The 15409-nt window shown below is 39.6% G+C and overlaps 1 protein-coding gene across 1 annotated transcript in view; it reads right to left on the bottom strand.

The window, feature by feature from the left end:
• Positions 1 to 15409, bottom strand: part of LOC149143462 (synaptotagmin-5-like) — a 276493-nt gene that overhangs the window by 153357 nt on the left and 107727 nt on the right. The window contains exons 4-8 of the mRNA XM_089448796.1: positions 11915 to 12035; positions 11624 to 11745; positions 11378 to 11479; positions 1183 to 1257; positions 962 to 1041 (exon numbers count right to left, since the gene is read on the bottom strand). Of these exons, the coding sequence (XP_089304922.1) occupies positions 962 to 1041; positions 1183 to 1257; positions 11378 to 11479; positions 11624 to 11745; positions 11915 to 12035 (500 nt within the window). The remainder of the gene's footprint in view (positions 1 to 961; positions 1042 to 1182; positions 1258 to 11377; positions 11480 to 11623; positions 11746 to 11914; positions 12036 to 15409) is intronic.

Here is a 15409-nt window from a genome sequence, read left to right as displayed (position 1 = left end):
GGACAATGATACATGACACAAACCCTAGAAGCCTTCAATGGAGACTTTTGACCTAGAAACGAAAATAAACAAAGCATGAAACCCACGCTTATAAATAATTTTCTTTCATAATAAATTTTATTTTTCTTTCCTTTTGACAAATATGTTACATCATGACTCAAAAACAATTATGAAGACCGATACTAGTTACATTTCTCAACACCCAATGTATGTTTCATGCATGTGTCATATGGTCTATGCGTGTTTGTGTTGCTTGTTATCTACAAAGGTCCGGCTTTTGAAGGAAGAACTAGTGAAAAGCAGTCTCTTTGATGGTCTCTGACCTAGTTGAAACCACTCTGAAATGGTGAAGCATATGTTGTGGGACTAACCATTTGCCAAGAGCTGCTATTGGGATCATGTACAGACACAACATTTGGATCTTCTCCAAGGGAAAGCACATTGGAGTACAATTTTGTTTGGTGACTCTAGGTCTCTAGTTCACTCTTCTTTCAATGACATTTGGCACTGCATCAAGATCTCTGCATTGTTTGTGCTTTGGAAATTCGTTGTTCTCTACTTTGTTTGTCCTTTTGAAATTCTTAGTAAGTGTGTTTTTGAGAATGAGATCAATTCTTTGTCAGCTTTTCGTCATATATTGAGAGATGAGGTACACATGCAACCGTTGGCAAAAGGTTTTTTTGCTTATAAAAGATGCCAAGCTGTTAGAACCTAGTGCCTATTCAAACAGTATTTCTACTTTGGTAGTGTTGGGGAAGAGGATATGAGTAACCGCTGTATGTACTCGTTACCTTTTTTTCCCTTTGCTGATGCAAAGCTATTTATGTGAATATAAGAAGTATTATTTAAAAAAAAAAAAACAGAGCTTTAGAGGGAGAAGTCAACAATAAGCATGCTTTACTAGAAACCTGGAGAAACAAAATGAAAAATTAACATATCAAGTATAAGAGGACAAAGGCACCTGTAATCTCCAGGTAAAATAGGATAAACATATCGACTAGGCCACACAAAAACATCTGTTATCGCTGTTTTGATTGTACTCTGCAAATGGAGGGATAACTTAACAATTAGTATTATCTTAGAAAAAATTCACAGCCTATAAATCAAAAAATCAGATGCGTCTTTTCAAGGAATTTAAAGATCTAAAGCTTGCAAATAAATTTGTTATAGGATTTTTCTTACATCTATCATGTTGTCAACCCCCGGTAATGCCTTAACATCTCCACCTAGAATCCTTATATTGAACCCCATGTCTGGCTACATCATAAAATCATTACAAGTTAGAAAATTTTCCTTACACTAAGATGGAAAACAGACTCGTAACCTACTAGCAATGACCATACAACAATATTATAAGTTCAAGGGTCAATCATGCAACTATTCATGACTCCATGCAGCATAGTTGCATGGAGTCCTGCAAAAGTTCAATCATAGATGTAGTTATGTTGTGGATTTAGTTCACTATGTTAAAATCTCATAGTTTGAAGTTAAATATATGTTTGAATGTAACATATTTATGAAATATGTAAACCTTTCTCATTTACTCATCGTGATATGCTCACTTTAACACATTAAAGGTTATGCAAAGGAAACAGATTAGTTATTAATTATCAAAGATGTTGATAGGAAACAAAATGGTCATTACAACCATAAACTCTATAATTATTTCATACCTTTTAAAGAGAATTCATCAGCAATAGTCATTGCAACCATAAACTCTATAATCATTTCACACCTTTTAAAGAGAATTCATTATCACTTTGTCCTAATCCAATCTATGTGACTCAAGATGAGAGAGAGAGTTTTCATGTCTATGTATGTTACCATCAAAAACCTTGTCCTTGTGAAACTTCTATTACTGTAGCAACTGATTTATTTTGCCTACTTATTCTTCAATAAGTTATTTACGAAATCCCTTCAATAAATATTAAAATAAATTCTACTGTAGATATCACACCATTATACAGAAACAAATACATGCACAAGAATCAAACACATCAACACAGTTATTTTTGGACAATTGTCCCCGGAAAAACCAAATGCGGGAAAACCGGTGCAGCAGAGAAGGATTTTATTAATCAGCTTTTCTTGAGTACAACTAGGGTGCCAAACTGGCTCGCCCAACAGAGATAAATCCTTCGGCACCTCCCCTAGGCTCGGCGTCAGTCTAGCTGGCCTCTGTGCAACTCCTAGACCCTCTGTGTCAGCACTCTACCTCACTGCGTCAGCCTTTGACCTCTCTGCGTCACCCACGTAGGCCCTCCAGTGACTATGCAATCCTGTTGCCTCTGCATCTTCCTGAGTGCCTTTGCGTTTGCCTCTCTGATCTTTGCACTGGTCCTCCAGCACTATCCCTGCCTCTCTGTTACGTACTCGCTACCTCTTGCTGCAATCCAGTCTTCTAGTTCAAATTTCTCAGCAAGCCCCACTCCAGAAATCAAATTGACTGGTCTCCCTCAATATGTCTCCAACTGACCCTCAAGCTTTCTCTTATACTTTTCCTGTTGATGAATCAACGACTGAGATTAAGTCCCTAATCAACGGCTAAGATTAAAATAGACTTGATCTTCATCTCTTAAAAGCTTCTCATCCTTATCTTTATTAATATCCATTAATATTTTTATTTTCCTAAGTCTAGACTTAGGAACTCATTAAAAATATTAATTATTTTAATAACTCTTCATCCGGATGGAATTTTCCAAAACAATTTCTGGGTCTTGGAGTTCTCATGTGCTTTAGCCTCCCCGCCAATTTTCATGGCTAGAGCACATCCGATGCTACCCCAAATCAACACTCCCTCTTAGCGAGGAATGTCCTCTAGTAATACTCCACAACTGAGCATCACCTTGATCATCCGACACCAGTACCTGTGCTGATGGTTGGCCTTCCTGCCCAACATCCTCTGCATTACTGCATCCTATACTGTTGCCCATGGATCTACCACTGCCACTGCTATATTGTACTGCAGCTCCCTCTGCATTCGTGTTGTTGTTGGTCCTTCCTCCCAACACTGCATCTGCACTGCAACATCATACCCATTTCTGCTACTGAAATGGATTCTTTATCATCCCCATCTTCTCCTTGAAATAAGCAAACTTTGTTCTTCCAAGGGCCTTGGTAAGGATGTCTACCACCTGTTCTCTGTAGGAGTGTAGCTCAACTGTACAGCTCCTCGTTGGACACGGTCTCTGACAAAGTGACACCAAATATCAATGTGCTTTGACCAATCATGAAATACTGGATTCTTAGAGAGCTTGATGCAACTTCGATTATCACACATGATCCTGGTCACTTCCATCCTTCTTCTGAATAGGTTTACAAGCAGTTTTCTAAGCCATATGGCTTCGCACAAAGTTGTGCTAGCGGCCATATATTCTGCTTTACAGATTTTTGTTTCCTATTGCACCAGGAGGTCATTCCCGATCCAATGTTGAAACAATACCCAAAGTTACTTTTCCGACCCATTGAACTTCTAGCCCAATCTGCATCATTAAATCCACTCAATGTGATATCCTTACTCCTGGTGTACAAGAGTCCATAATTGACTATTCCCTGTATATATCTGAGAACAGGTTTGGATGTTGCCCAGTGCGCCCTCTTTGGTTCCACCATGAACTGACTAAGGGTGTTGACAGTGTAACAAATTTCTGGTCTAGTATTCACCAGATACATCAGGGACCCTACAAGCTGCCTGTATAAGGTGGGATCAACATACTTGTCTTCTGATGCATCAATTTTCTTCCAGTTGGTGATCATTGGAGTAGTCATAGGCCTACAGTCCTGCATCCTGAATCTCTTCATAATTTTTGTAGCATATCTCCCTTGTCCAAGGAAGACCTCCCCCTTCCACTGCCAAACTTCCAACCCCAAGAAATAATGCATCTGTCCCAAATCCTTCATGTCGAATTCTGTGGCTAGATTCTTCTTGAAGTCCTTGATGAGCCTGGATGATCCTGTCAGGAAGAGATCATCCAGATATAATACTAGGATTAGAGGCTCATTCTCTACAACTAGATAGTAGATATTTGAATCTGTGTCACTCTTGACGAACCCCATCTTCTGCAACTAGCCATCAATTCGACCATACCACACTCTAGGTGCCTGTTTGAGCCCATACAAGGCTTTATCCAATTTGCATACATGAGACTTCTTCTCATGCAAATCCTTCATGTCGAATTCTGTGGCTAGATTCTTCTTGAAGTCCTTGATGAGCCTGGATGATCCTGTCAGGAAGAGATCATCCAGATATAATACTAGGATTAGAGGCTCATTCTCTACAACTAGATAGTAGATATTTGAATCTATGTCACTCTTGACAAAGCCCATCTTCTGCAACTAGCCATCAATTCGACCATACCACACTCTAGGTGCCTATTTGAGCCCATACAAGGCTTTATCCAATTTGCATACATGAGACTTCTTCTCATGAGTCTCAAAGCCTTCTAGCTGTTCAATGTATACTTCCTCTTCTATTACCTCGTTCAAGAATGTCGTTTTGACATCCATCTGATGAATCTCCCATCCCATCTGTGCTGCAAGAGATATCATGGTTCCAATAGATGTATACCTGGCTACTGGGGCGAAGGTCTCTTCGTAGTCAATTCCTTCCTTCTAAGCATACCCCTTGGCCACAAACCTGGCTTTGTATTTTTCTACACTGCCATCTCCAGCGTCTTTAATCATGTAGATCCATCTCGAACCTACCATCAATCTCTCTTGAGGCCTAGGCACTACTTCCCAAACATCGTTCACCATTATAGAGTTGTATTCCTCTACCATCACATCCATCCAAACTTGATGTTGAGCGGCCTCCAACTATGTGATCTGGAAGGCAAGAATTTCATGTCTTCTAGATGAATATGAACTCAAAGCATACATTAATAACGTGGTAGTTGTACCCGCAGATGCAGACCTGCAAGAAGGAGATGGCAAAAGCAAAGAGGTTGATTCTCAATGGGGTTCAAGATCACGTGGTGTCTCACATAGATGGCAAAGATACTGCCCAACAAATGTGGGAGGTTCTTGCTATGCTATACCATGGATTTTCCGAGCAGTGGAAGATGTATCTTGAGGAGAAGCTGAGATGTACGAGGAAGGGAAGCGCATAGACCCCTTCCTCACTAGGCTTCATGATGTCTGAGACCAGTAGGCTCAGTGCCCCAACCTACAGAATTGGTGCGGTTAGATCTAAACAGTGTTTCCGAAGAATGGCAGGTCTTCGTCCAGAGTATTCTAGGCAGAGACAAGTTGCTGGATTGGGATCGAATGTGGGCTGATCTGCAATAGGAGGAGATGAGGCGAGATTTGGTGAAGAGCACCATCAGTGGCACTAGCAACAACAGTGGGACAAAGCAAGTGAAGGAAGAGGAAAATGTGGCCCTCACATCAAAGGGGCAGCAGGAGCAACACAGGAGGAAGAAGGACCTTTCCAAGGTCAAATGCTTTAGATGTGGTGAGCTTGGCCACTACAACACTCAATGTCCTCTTAGAAAGAAGGACAAGGAGGAGAAACAGGATCAGCAGGCTGTATCTATAGAGATCGACAAGTTGTCCTCCAAATTGGAGGAAGAGTTTGCCATAATCATTGATATATCTCCAGGAGTGAGGTGGGGTGATTTGGTTTTGTAGCCCCAGAGAGCTACAGGATTGGCAGGATTCTTGAGGAGGTCCACCTCATGAATCAATACCTTGCTACGGGAGCCTATAGCATGCAGTAGCAGGATGGATTAGTGGCAAATGGTGCAGTCAGATGCCAAAGTGACAGATGCAGTGACTAGTAGCAGACAGATAATGGGCAGCGCTGTGCAGAGTTGGCAGCAGTGCAGATAGCACAGAGCAGAGTCAGTAGCAGCACAAAGGCTTCAGTGACACGTAGAGTCTAGCAGCAATCAAGACTCGGGTGACAGATGCATCATACTAATCACAGTTGATTAAGTATTTTGGATGCTTTTCAGTTGCGGTTGTTGCAATTGCAGCAGCAACAGATGGAGAGGGAGTTGCAGTGTAGATGTAGTGTTGGCAGCAGTTCAGCAGGGCCAACAGTAGCACAAATGCAGTGTATATCAGAGTTGCACAGTAGTTGCTGGGAAATAGCAGCACAGATGTAGTGTATATCAGAGCTGCGCAATAGTTGATGGGCAGCATCAGCCAGACATCAGCAACATGACAGGTGGTGGTGCAGAGACAGGGTGTTGCTTCAATGGGTTGCAACGCTAGAACACATTCCTTGCTAAGAGGGAGTGTTAGTTTTTGCAACATCGGATATGTTCTAGCCATGAAATTTGGTGGAGAGGCTAGAATACATGTATTCTCCAAAACCCATAAATCGTTTCTGGAAATTCCACCTGGAAACGACTTAATTAAAATTACTAATCATTTTTTAATGGTTCCTAAGTCTAAACTTAGGAAATCTGATTAACTAAAGGGTATTAATTATGTCATGGTGAGAATATTCTAGAAGAAGACATGGATTGAGTTCTAGTTAATCTTAGCCATTGATTATGTTTTAACTTAGCCGTTAATGAACGAGAGATTATAAGAAGAAATTCGATGGGAGTTGGAGAACACACTTAAGATACCAACAGTTCGAATTCACTAGCAGATTGAACTCTAGAGTAGCAGCGTTGAGTTGCCGGAGAGAGATAGTGAGCTCGAAGCAATGAGAGAGGGGCAGGTGAAGTGCATTGCAGAGAGGCAGTGAGTGCCACAGAGAGGCAGACAGAGCCACGCAGAGGGAGTGCGGTGCTTCAAAGGGGAATCCGTATTTCGCTGGGGAGAAGCAGTGATTCAGTGCCAGAAGCCAGACTGGGAGCCTGGAGGCCAGGAGAGTCCATCTTCTCAGCAGCAGCTGATATGAGAGATGAGCAACAGTTCTGAGTTGTGGGATGTAGTACTGCGTAGGCTGATGTAGGGGATTGCACAGAGGCAACAGAGAGCAACTCATCTTGAGCCAAGGTTAGTGTTGGATTGCCAGTGGGAGTGAGATATTTCTCACTAGACTTATTGGCAATCACCTCTCTGTATGGACTGCTATATTTGAGTATCCAGAGTTTTGTACTCAGATTTACTACTGCATAATAATAAAACCCTCAGTTGTTGCACCGGTTTTCCCAAGTTGGGTTTTTTCTCGGGACATTAGTCCAAAAATAGCTGTGTAAATTTATGTGTGTGCGCGTCTATTCTTCCAGCATTATTTTTCTTCCACAGTATTGTATTTGTAAAGGCTACAGTGTATAAGTTTTGATATTTACCGTAGAATACAGTAAATAATTTGTTCAGTTCATTTAACAAATAGAAGAAACTTAATCAGTTGCTGCAATAGGATTCTGGATTTTAGAATTTTCACATTTAGACCCATTGCATTATGAAACATAATTTATAATATAATAACCAAAGTCATTGGCAATCCTCTCAATTTCATCCTCCCTCACATTATATATCTAAAGCAGACAAGATACATAGAGGGCAAATAGATCCTAGACAACATTCTAGTAGCACACAAAGCCATTCACTCCTTAAAGCAATAAAAAGTCTAGGAATGCTTATAAAACATGACTTGTCTAAAGCATTTGATAGGCCTAACTGGTCCCTTAGTCAATAGCTCTTGCTAGATTTTGGTTGTTCTAAATTATGGGCAATCTAGATTGGTGCTTTGTGATCAACTATATATTTTTTCATCCTTATCATTGGCCACTTTTTCTGCTTACATCCACCAAAAGAATCAAGCAAGGACACCCACTTCCTCCTTTCCTCTTCATCCTTATGCTAAAGGGCTAGGAATATCAATCAAAGATGTAATTTTACAAGGAAAAGCCAAAGGAAATAGGCTCTATGGGGAAGACATCCCACACCAATAGTGTTGGACATTGGATAAACAAATGCTTCCTGTGTGTTTTGCAACATTGACTAACCACCTCTCGTGGATCCTTATCTCTGGTGATGTGATCGTTGACTATTACCTGCAGGTTTTAGTCTAACAACAATCATGGTTCCCAACAAGTGGAATCAGAGCATAGGACATGAGTTTGATAGTGCTGGGGGGAGATTGTTGGACATTGGATAAACCAATGCTCCTCGTGTGTTTCGTGACATGGACTAACCGCCTCTCATGGATCCTTATCTCTATTGATGCGATCATTGACTAACACCTGTGGGTTTTGGTCTAACGACAATTGTGATTCCCAACAAATAGTTTGTTAACGACACTATCCTAATGGACACTCCAATTCATGAAGCTCTATCCTTCAATCAAATTTTAGATGACTTCATGGAAGTCGCAAGCACCTCGATCAATCAAGTGAAGTCTCAACAATTCTTCTTCAACTGCCAACAGTGTAAAGTCACATCTCTCACTTGCTAGGCTACAAATGTTGCTCATGAGCTTCTCGAAAAATAGAATGCCCCATGCATCTCATCCAGCAACTCATTGATCTTGGGTATGATATGCTTGTTTTTAATTGTTTTCTTGCTCAGGACCTGTTACCACTCAAACTAGCAAGGGTCCTAGGAGGGTATCCTATAGGGAAACCACTAGGTCAATGGAAACAAGGGAGCGATATCCCACTGACACCTCAGCTAAGGCTCCCTGCTCTTTATAGAATTTCACCGATGGGAGGAGACCCGGTATAAGAGGAATCACAATAATGGATGTGTAATGAGAGGATAAAGGGTGATTCCCAAGGCCTATTTGTAAGAGAGACTCAATTGTGTAGCTTTCTTGCTTGCAAAGCAAGGTGATAGGCTCTATAGGAAGGGCTAAAGCGATTCTCGAGGCTAGGGTTTACGAATGCATCTTGTAAAGATGATTCCTAGGCCTAGAAATCCTTATGGAGACTTGGTCTTTATGTGATCTTTGCGGGGTTGGAGTTGTAAAGTTGTGGGACCAAACGGGACCAAGTGGGCCTAGATTTAGGCCAAGGAAGTGGAATTGGTCAATCAAGGAGGAGCTTGACCTAATTGTGGAAGGGAAGAGGATCAATGGACAAATCTTGTTGGAATAGAATACAATGATCCAAATGAGGTCACTAGCCAAGGGAAACCTAGGGCAAGAAACAATCCTTGGGCTAGGGATTGCAATATCTTGAGATCCCTACGTCGGAATTTTGTGAAATTTGGACGGCCTCTAGAGGAAACCCTAGCACAGTAATGGGCAAGATATCGAAGTCTTTTCATCGATAGAACATGATATACATGATGCCCTAGATGACCTAAGAAGGTTAGGCCTAGAAAGAGAAGAGAGGCGAGAAAAATATGTGTTTAAAGTGACCACCTATGGAAGGACTAGTGCCTTATATTTTGGGAGAGATGGAGTTAGAAGAATTTATGGTTTAGAAGATGTTTACCCAATCAAGGAGGTCTTCAAGCAGCTTCTCATGGCATTAGGGCATGAGAGCAACTACTTGAAATCTTCCTACTTCAATATGCAATAATTGATGACTTGTCAATATGTATTTCAACAATATAATCTCTAGGAACATTCACCGATTCATACATGGCCCATGCAATGATGCAATGCTATAGAAGATCAAAATTTTCACAATTTCGCATAGGAAAGAGTATAGCCAAAATCCCAGCAACATTCATGTGACAAAGTAAATAACAAGAATAAGCATGAAAAGATAATTTAATTTTCTAGTTTGTGCTTCAAGTATTTATCATAAATTAGTTGGTTGACCATTGGGATTAGAGCAATAAAATCAAATCCAAAGCAAAAGGGACCAATATACTTGTATTTGAGCTTTATTGCACATTATCTTCATGGGTATATTTAGTGCTATTTTCCAAATTAGGAGTACATTACAGCTGTAACATATCATATTTTTGCAGAACATTCAAGTTACAAGGCTCCATTCAAGTAAGTAATATCACAGGAACCTTGTAGTTAGTTTCTAAATTGTTTTGAAAGATAATATCTTTCATTCGAGATTAAATAAACCATTTCCAACCATTATAGCTCTTATTTACTTCCTAAATAATATTTCTAGGTTTTTACCTAGTGGAGTTTAACCAACCTCAATAATAGAATTTCCATCTTGCTGGAAATTGGAATTTGTTGCAGGCTTGAGGCTTGAAAATGGTCCAAAATGACTTATCCTCAATCTTCTAGATCCCCTCCCTCTCCACACTAGATCTTCAATCTAGAGTGCTTAGGAATTATTGGGCAACCATTTTAAAGGGTTGTTGCTGTTGTTTTCTATGTTTTTCTACAGCTTTTCTAGTCTGCAATGATATGACAACAAGCGATTTAACAAAGGAACCTCTCTAACCAAAGGTCTAAACCAGGAAATACTTATAGAATTGGTTAGTATATTTACAATTTTACACTCATTTAGACTACTTACATACCATGTATCTTCAGTATTGACTGATTTATATTGTTGGTTTACATTCCTTTACTACATATTTTACACTTTAAATCAACATAGCAACAAACAATTAACTCCTCTCTTCACCCAAGACCCCATATAGGGCACTGATCATTTTTAGTTAAGTGAAGTTCATCTTAAGAGAATCTTCCCATATCCTTTCAAAAAAAGTTGAGCTCAAAGAGTGGGGACTTGGGCTAAGGTGACAGTGGGCCCCTACCCTCTGTGTGCCAATCTTAGCAGCTTGCAACGATGTTAGCAACCCACTAGTTTGAACGGTAACAAGCTCAATTGCCTAAGATTTAGCAATCCTATCTCAGGAAAGGCTCCCTTGTGCCAGAGGAAATAGCCAAACTATAGAGAGAGCTGGTGAGGTGACATTGGCCTCCCTTGTTAGTTTCCCTTGGGTTTCCAACTACTGGTTGGGACTTTAACACATTGGGTGAGATTTTGGGTGGTGACAGAGTGTATTAAGGCTATCATAAGCCAATATTCATCTTTAGGTGTCTCCCCAAAGGATAATGATGCCACTATTTTATTGCAAGTAAAAGAGTAAGCATCTCCTCATATGTTGGCTTTACTAGATCCTTTTCTGTTAGCTTCCAACTTTCGAATACCCGCTTCCTTTATTACATTAGAAGGGCCTGAATGCCCTATATTAATGCATCTTATTCAACTATGAATGTCTTGGTGAATTCTAGAGTGGTCAAAACAAGAACATTATATGATCCAATATCGATATTACACAAGAATATAAATTCACTCTTACTACTTTTTGAACAGAATTTCAATATCTAACAAAAGATACTTCTATATGATCTCGTTTTATGAAAGGAAAACCTTATTACACATCAAATTTTTAACTGCAAATTATTGCAAATTAATATCAAAAGACCAAATTATATTCATATATAGTGTACATTTAGTTGAATTAATTGATTAACAAATTATCACACCAAATAACAGGGGAATTGTTTTTCCCATTGACAATTATCCAAATAATTAAAACTTACATCTCCTAGAAATGATATAAGTATTGCTCCAAATCCAGGCAGCTCTTCCCTTAAAGGTTTGAACATCAACTTTAATGTGCCATTTATGTGTATATCAGTGACCTGAAATAAATTTTCAGAGTACTTATTCACAATATTTCCTTAGTGGAAAGAAAAAAAATATAGCAATAGGTATCTCAAAATGAAAATTCTACTTATCATATGAATCGGAAACACTAAAACATATAAATTATATCAAAGGCATACTTTTAGAGCAATGTCTAGTCCAGTGGTTTTCACATCAATTACAACGTCTTCCTTGTCAGTTTGAAAATCAAATATAGCCTCCAAACTCACATCATCATCACCACCTTCCAAGACCTTTATACCTATTCAGATACAAATATTTATATAAGTGTCCCATGAATCTATTAAACCAGTATGAAAACTCAAAGCTTTACTAGTCTAGCAATCCTATCATTTTGAAATTTTTATTTTAATAAAGAAATGTTCCAAATTGAAATGAAAAGAATAAATCTGATACAAAATCAAAATTACCTGTAAAATTAGGACTCCTCACCCCTAGCCAAAGAGACTTAATTGACAAAGCTTCAACAAGACCTGTTTTGTAGTCATCTAGAAGAACTTGAAGTTGTTCCTTTATCAGACCAGAAGTTGCCTACATAAATAATAAGAAAATGATGAGAATGTATAAAATAGAATATGAAAACACTCAATTATCACTTTCTAGTATAACCATGTTATGTTTCTAATTAAAATGTAGACATATTATTTTTATTTAATGCAAAAACCATGAATTACTAGCTAAAGTTTGAATAGATGTTGAGTTCACTTTCTATGATAGGATACGTATATTTCCTAGTGATAACTTATTTCATGTAAATTTGGATGTAAGACTTAATGTAACCTTGTAGAGTTGTTTAAATTCCCCCCCATCTATCAGATGTTTATTCAAACTAGGAGAGCCCAATAGATGAATAAAAGTGCCCCCGAACCTATCTTCGATAAACTTAAGCATTAATTTGGCTAAGAGAGACAGGTTGATTTATGAAGGGTCGTCAATATGGATGTATACGTAGCCCCAATATAAGATATTCAAGAGCACAAGAAGGGCTTATTTCCCTTTAGGAAACTCCCCTAGAGACACACTCAGTTAGGTGGGATTTGTTGCTGCTTTGATGAGATTTCTGTTCATCAGCCTAGACCTGATATTCTGCATTCAACAATTGCATTCATGTGCTCATCAGTCATTCGCATACAATGATATATCAATTCCCATGCTCTCAACATCAAATGTGCTAGATAATATCACTTGCAACCTCAATTATTAGTTGGTAAGGTTTTCCATTGAGTGACTTCCATGGCCTAGAAATAATGCTAAGGATTTAACTTCTTGTTTAGATGCTAGCATTAGATGGATGTTTTATCACTTTTAACTTAGTAAAGATACCTTCTTACTATTTCTAACCATCTTGGGACATAATTGCTTGTGGGTAAGTGTTCCTTAGTCTAGACTATTGAGAATTCAATAGGGCAATGTATATGTTAATTCTCTTAACTTGATAACTGTTTGTGTTACGTTTTTACTTATTAGCTTTGATCTTCCTTATTCCAATGTGAAATACATCAAACAGCTACCAAAACAATAAGAACAATGACACAGTACATAGGCTGCAAGCCAGGGCCAAAACCCCTTCTCTTGAGGGGAAAACCCGAAAAATCTCTTCTTATCTTTTAGATCTTGCAATTGATGAATACCATGACCTAGACTCAGACAAATACCCTCCAACATCAAGTCTTCCTCGGCCTCCTACTGCAATATTTTCGACCTCCCAGTAGATCTGAAATGCTGCTCCCCAGCAACTGCTGCTACTTCTCTAAGAGACTTCGATCTCCTTCTAACAGCCTTCCTCTTGACTTTGCTTTCCTTGACTTCAGTCCTAGGGCTAGAAGGATTCCCTAAGAGACCTTCGCTTGCCTTCCCTTCTCTCTTGCCTTCAAAATTGAACTTCAGACTATCCCAGCACAAAAACCCTAACTTCTCACTTCCGGAAGAATAGAGAGAGACCCAAACACTTCGACTTCTTTGTCCTTCTCTTCTTCGCACTTCCTTCTTCAACTTTCTTCTTCTGCCTTCTTCGCATAAGACATGAGTGAATGAAAATGATCCAAGTGGAGGACGAGTTCCTCTTATATATAGGCTTCCTCAAGGGTGGACGTGGCTCTTCATGTAGGCCGACTTGATCTTGGACGTATTTTGACACTTTCAAGACAAAATAATTTTTTCTTTACAATATACAATGTGCCCATAGGGTCTTCCATATATGACAATGACTCTTATACCTAGGACAAACCCTAGAAGCACTCAATGGATGCTTGAACTATAAATAAAAGAACTTGAGCATGAAACCCAAGCTTCAATAATAATAATGATTTCTTTTTCATTTTACATTTACAAGAATGCATTTCATACTAATGAAGACCGAACCTAGTTACACATTTTTCAACACTCCCTCTTAACTAGGGAGGTATTCATTAGAGGTACATGGTCATTCTCAATCTGAAGAGATCTCATAAGAAGAGTCAGATTGTGTTGACGGTGCTGGACCCGCCAACATGTCAAGGGGACCGATCTCCCCGGTAAGAAGTCCCACTTAGACCACAGATAGTTTGGTGTAGGAGTCCCAGCAGTGGGTCATAAGGTAATGCCTTAACCGCGATGTCACATAGAGGCAAGTAAGATAACTCTGTCAATAGCAAGGGTGTGACTGATGCAGAGAGTCAAGGAATGTGTACGAGAGGTTCCAACACTTCGAAGGGAGAGGAAGGTGAAGGTGAGTTCCAGGTTGAAAGGGATCAGTCCCAACTCGGCTAAGAACACACCACACAAAGGACATGCATAGCTTCCGACAGAGCAATCCACTCGGATGCGGCAGTCACAACATACAAGGTAAGATAACACGAACAACACTCACGGATTAGTCTGAGACGAGTGTGATGATTGACATAGCAAGGTTCATGAGAAAGGTCTATCTGATGTCCAGCAGAGCAGTCGACACGGACGGTGACAACATTAATAACATATGCAACACATTAAAAACAAGATTCATATAATTGCATACAAATCAGTTCATATACAAGTACATAAGTTAAACAACATATATCATTAAGGTAACCAGAACAGTCCAACTACAATAACAACATATGCATGAAAATGTGTTGGCTCTTATTATTAAAGAAGTGCATGTCACAATCATACAATACACCATGTAAACTTGCTAGCCCCAACAGTGGAACATTACAGCCACATCCGCCTGCTCCTCCAAAGAGATGTACTAGCTTCGTGCAGTGGAGAAGCCAAGGCACGTTAAAATATTGTCCAAGCCTTCTTCAAGATAGTCTTAGTAGAAGCTTGGCTAACCAAAAGCCTATACAATGAGTTATGAGGAACTATTTATAGCAAAGGGTGGGGTGACCCTTGACATTCCCCTTTATGGCAGTTCAACTACCCTCATGACTCTTCAACTACTCTATGACTGTTACATCCAACCATTGACACTTGAATTACACTTGACATGACTCAGTATTACAATGCATATGTACTCATGTGAGACAACATGGTTTGAGCAAGCCTTGCAAGACATCACTGACACTCGGTCTGTTGTGATGAGACCGACTCTTTGACATGCTTGTGATGTGAAGGTGGTGATTTGATGCCAAGCTTGGTCGTCCGTGATGGTGTGCATGCACCTCATGGTGACATCTTGCTAAAGTGAACTATTACCTCTGTTGCAACCGTGCATTGGTTCGGCCCCTTCATCCAACTCGTCCGCTAACATGCTCATGGTCTTCTTGGGTACTGTTGAACCTCAACACACTGATGCATAGTGTCTGTGCTGATCTTCAAGTGTGTGTTGGTGTTCATGTGCATCAACTTGCCGAAGTACATGTTCAGCCCCAGTTGGACTTGCTTCTTGTCTTCGCCTTGGTGAGTGTGTTGAATGGGTTGGATTGCATGTGTGCACTCAATGA

Source organism: Pinus tabuliformis, chromosome X (genome assembly GCF_031772625.1).
Source record: "Pinus tabuliformis cultivar Carrire ecotype Pingquan chromosome X, CPIR1, whole genome shotgun sequence".
Classification (NCBI taxonomy): domain Eukaryota; kingdom Viridiplantae; phylum Streptophyta; class Pinopsida; order Pinales; family Pinaceae; genus Pinus; species Pinus tabuliformis.
Note: the sequence above shows the minus strand (reverse complement) of the source record. Positions and strands in the feature narration are given on the sequence as shown.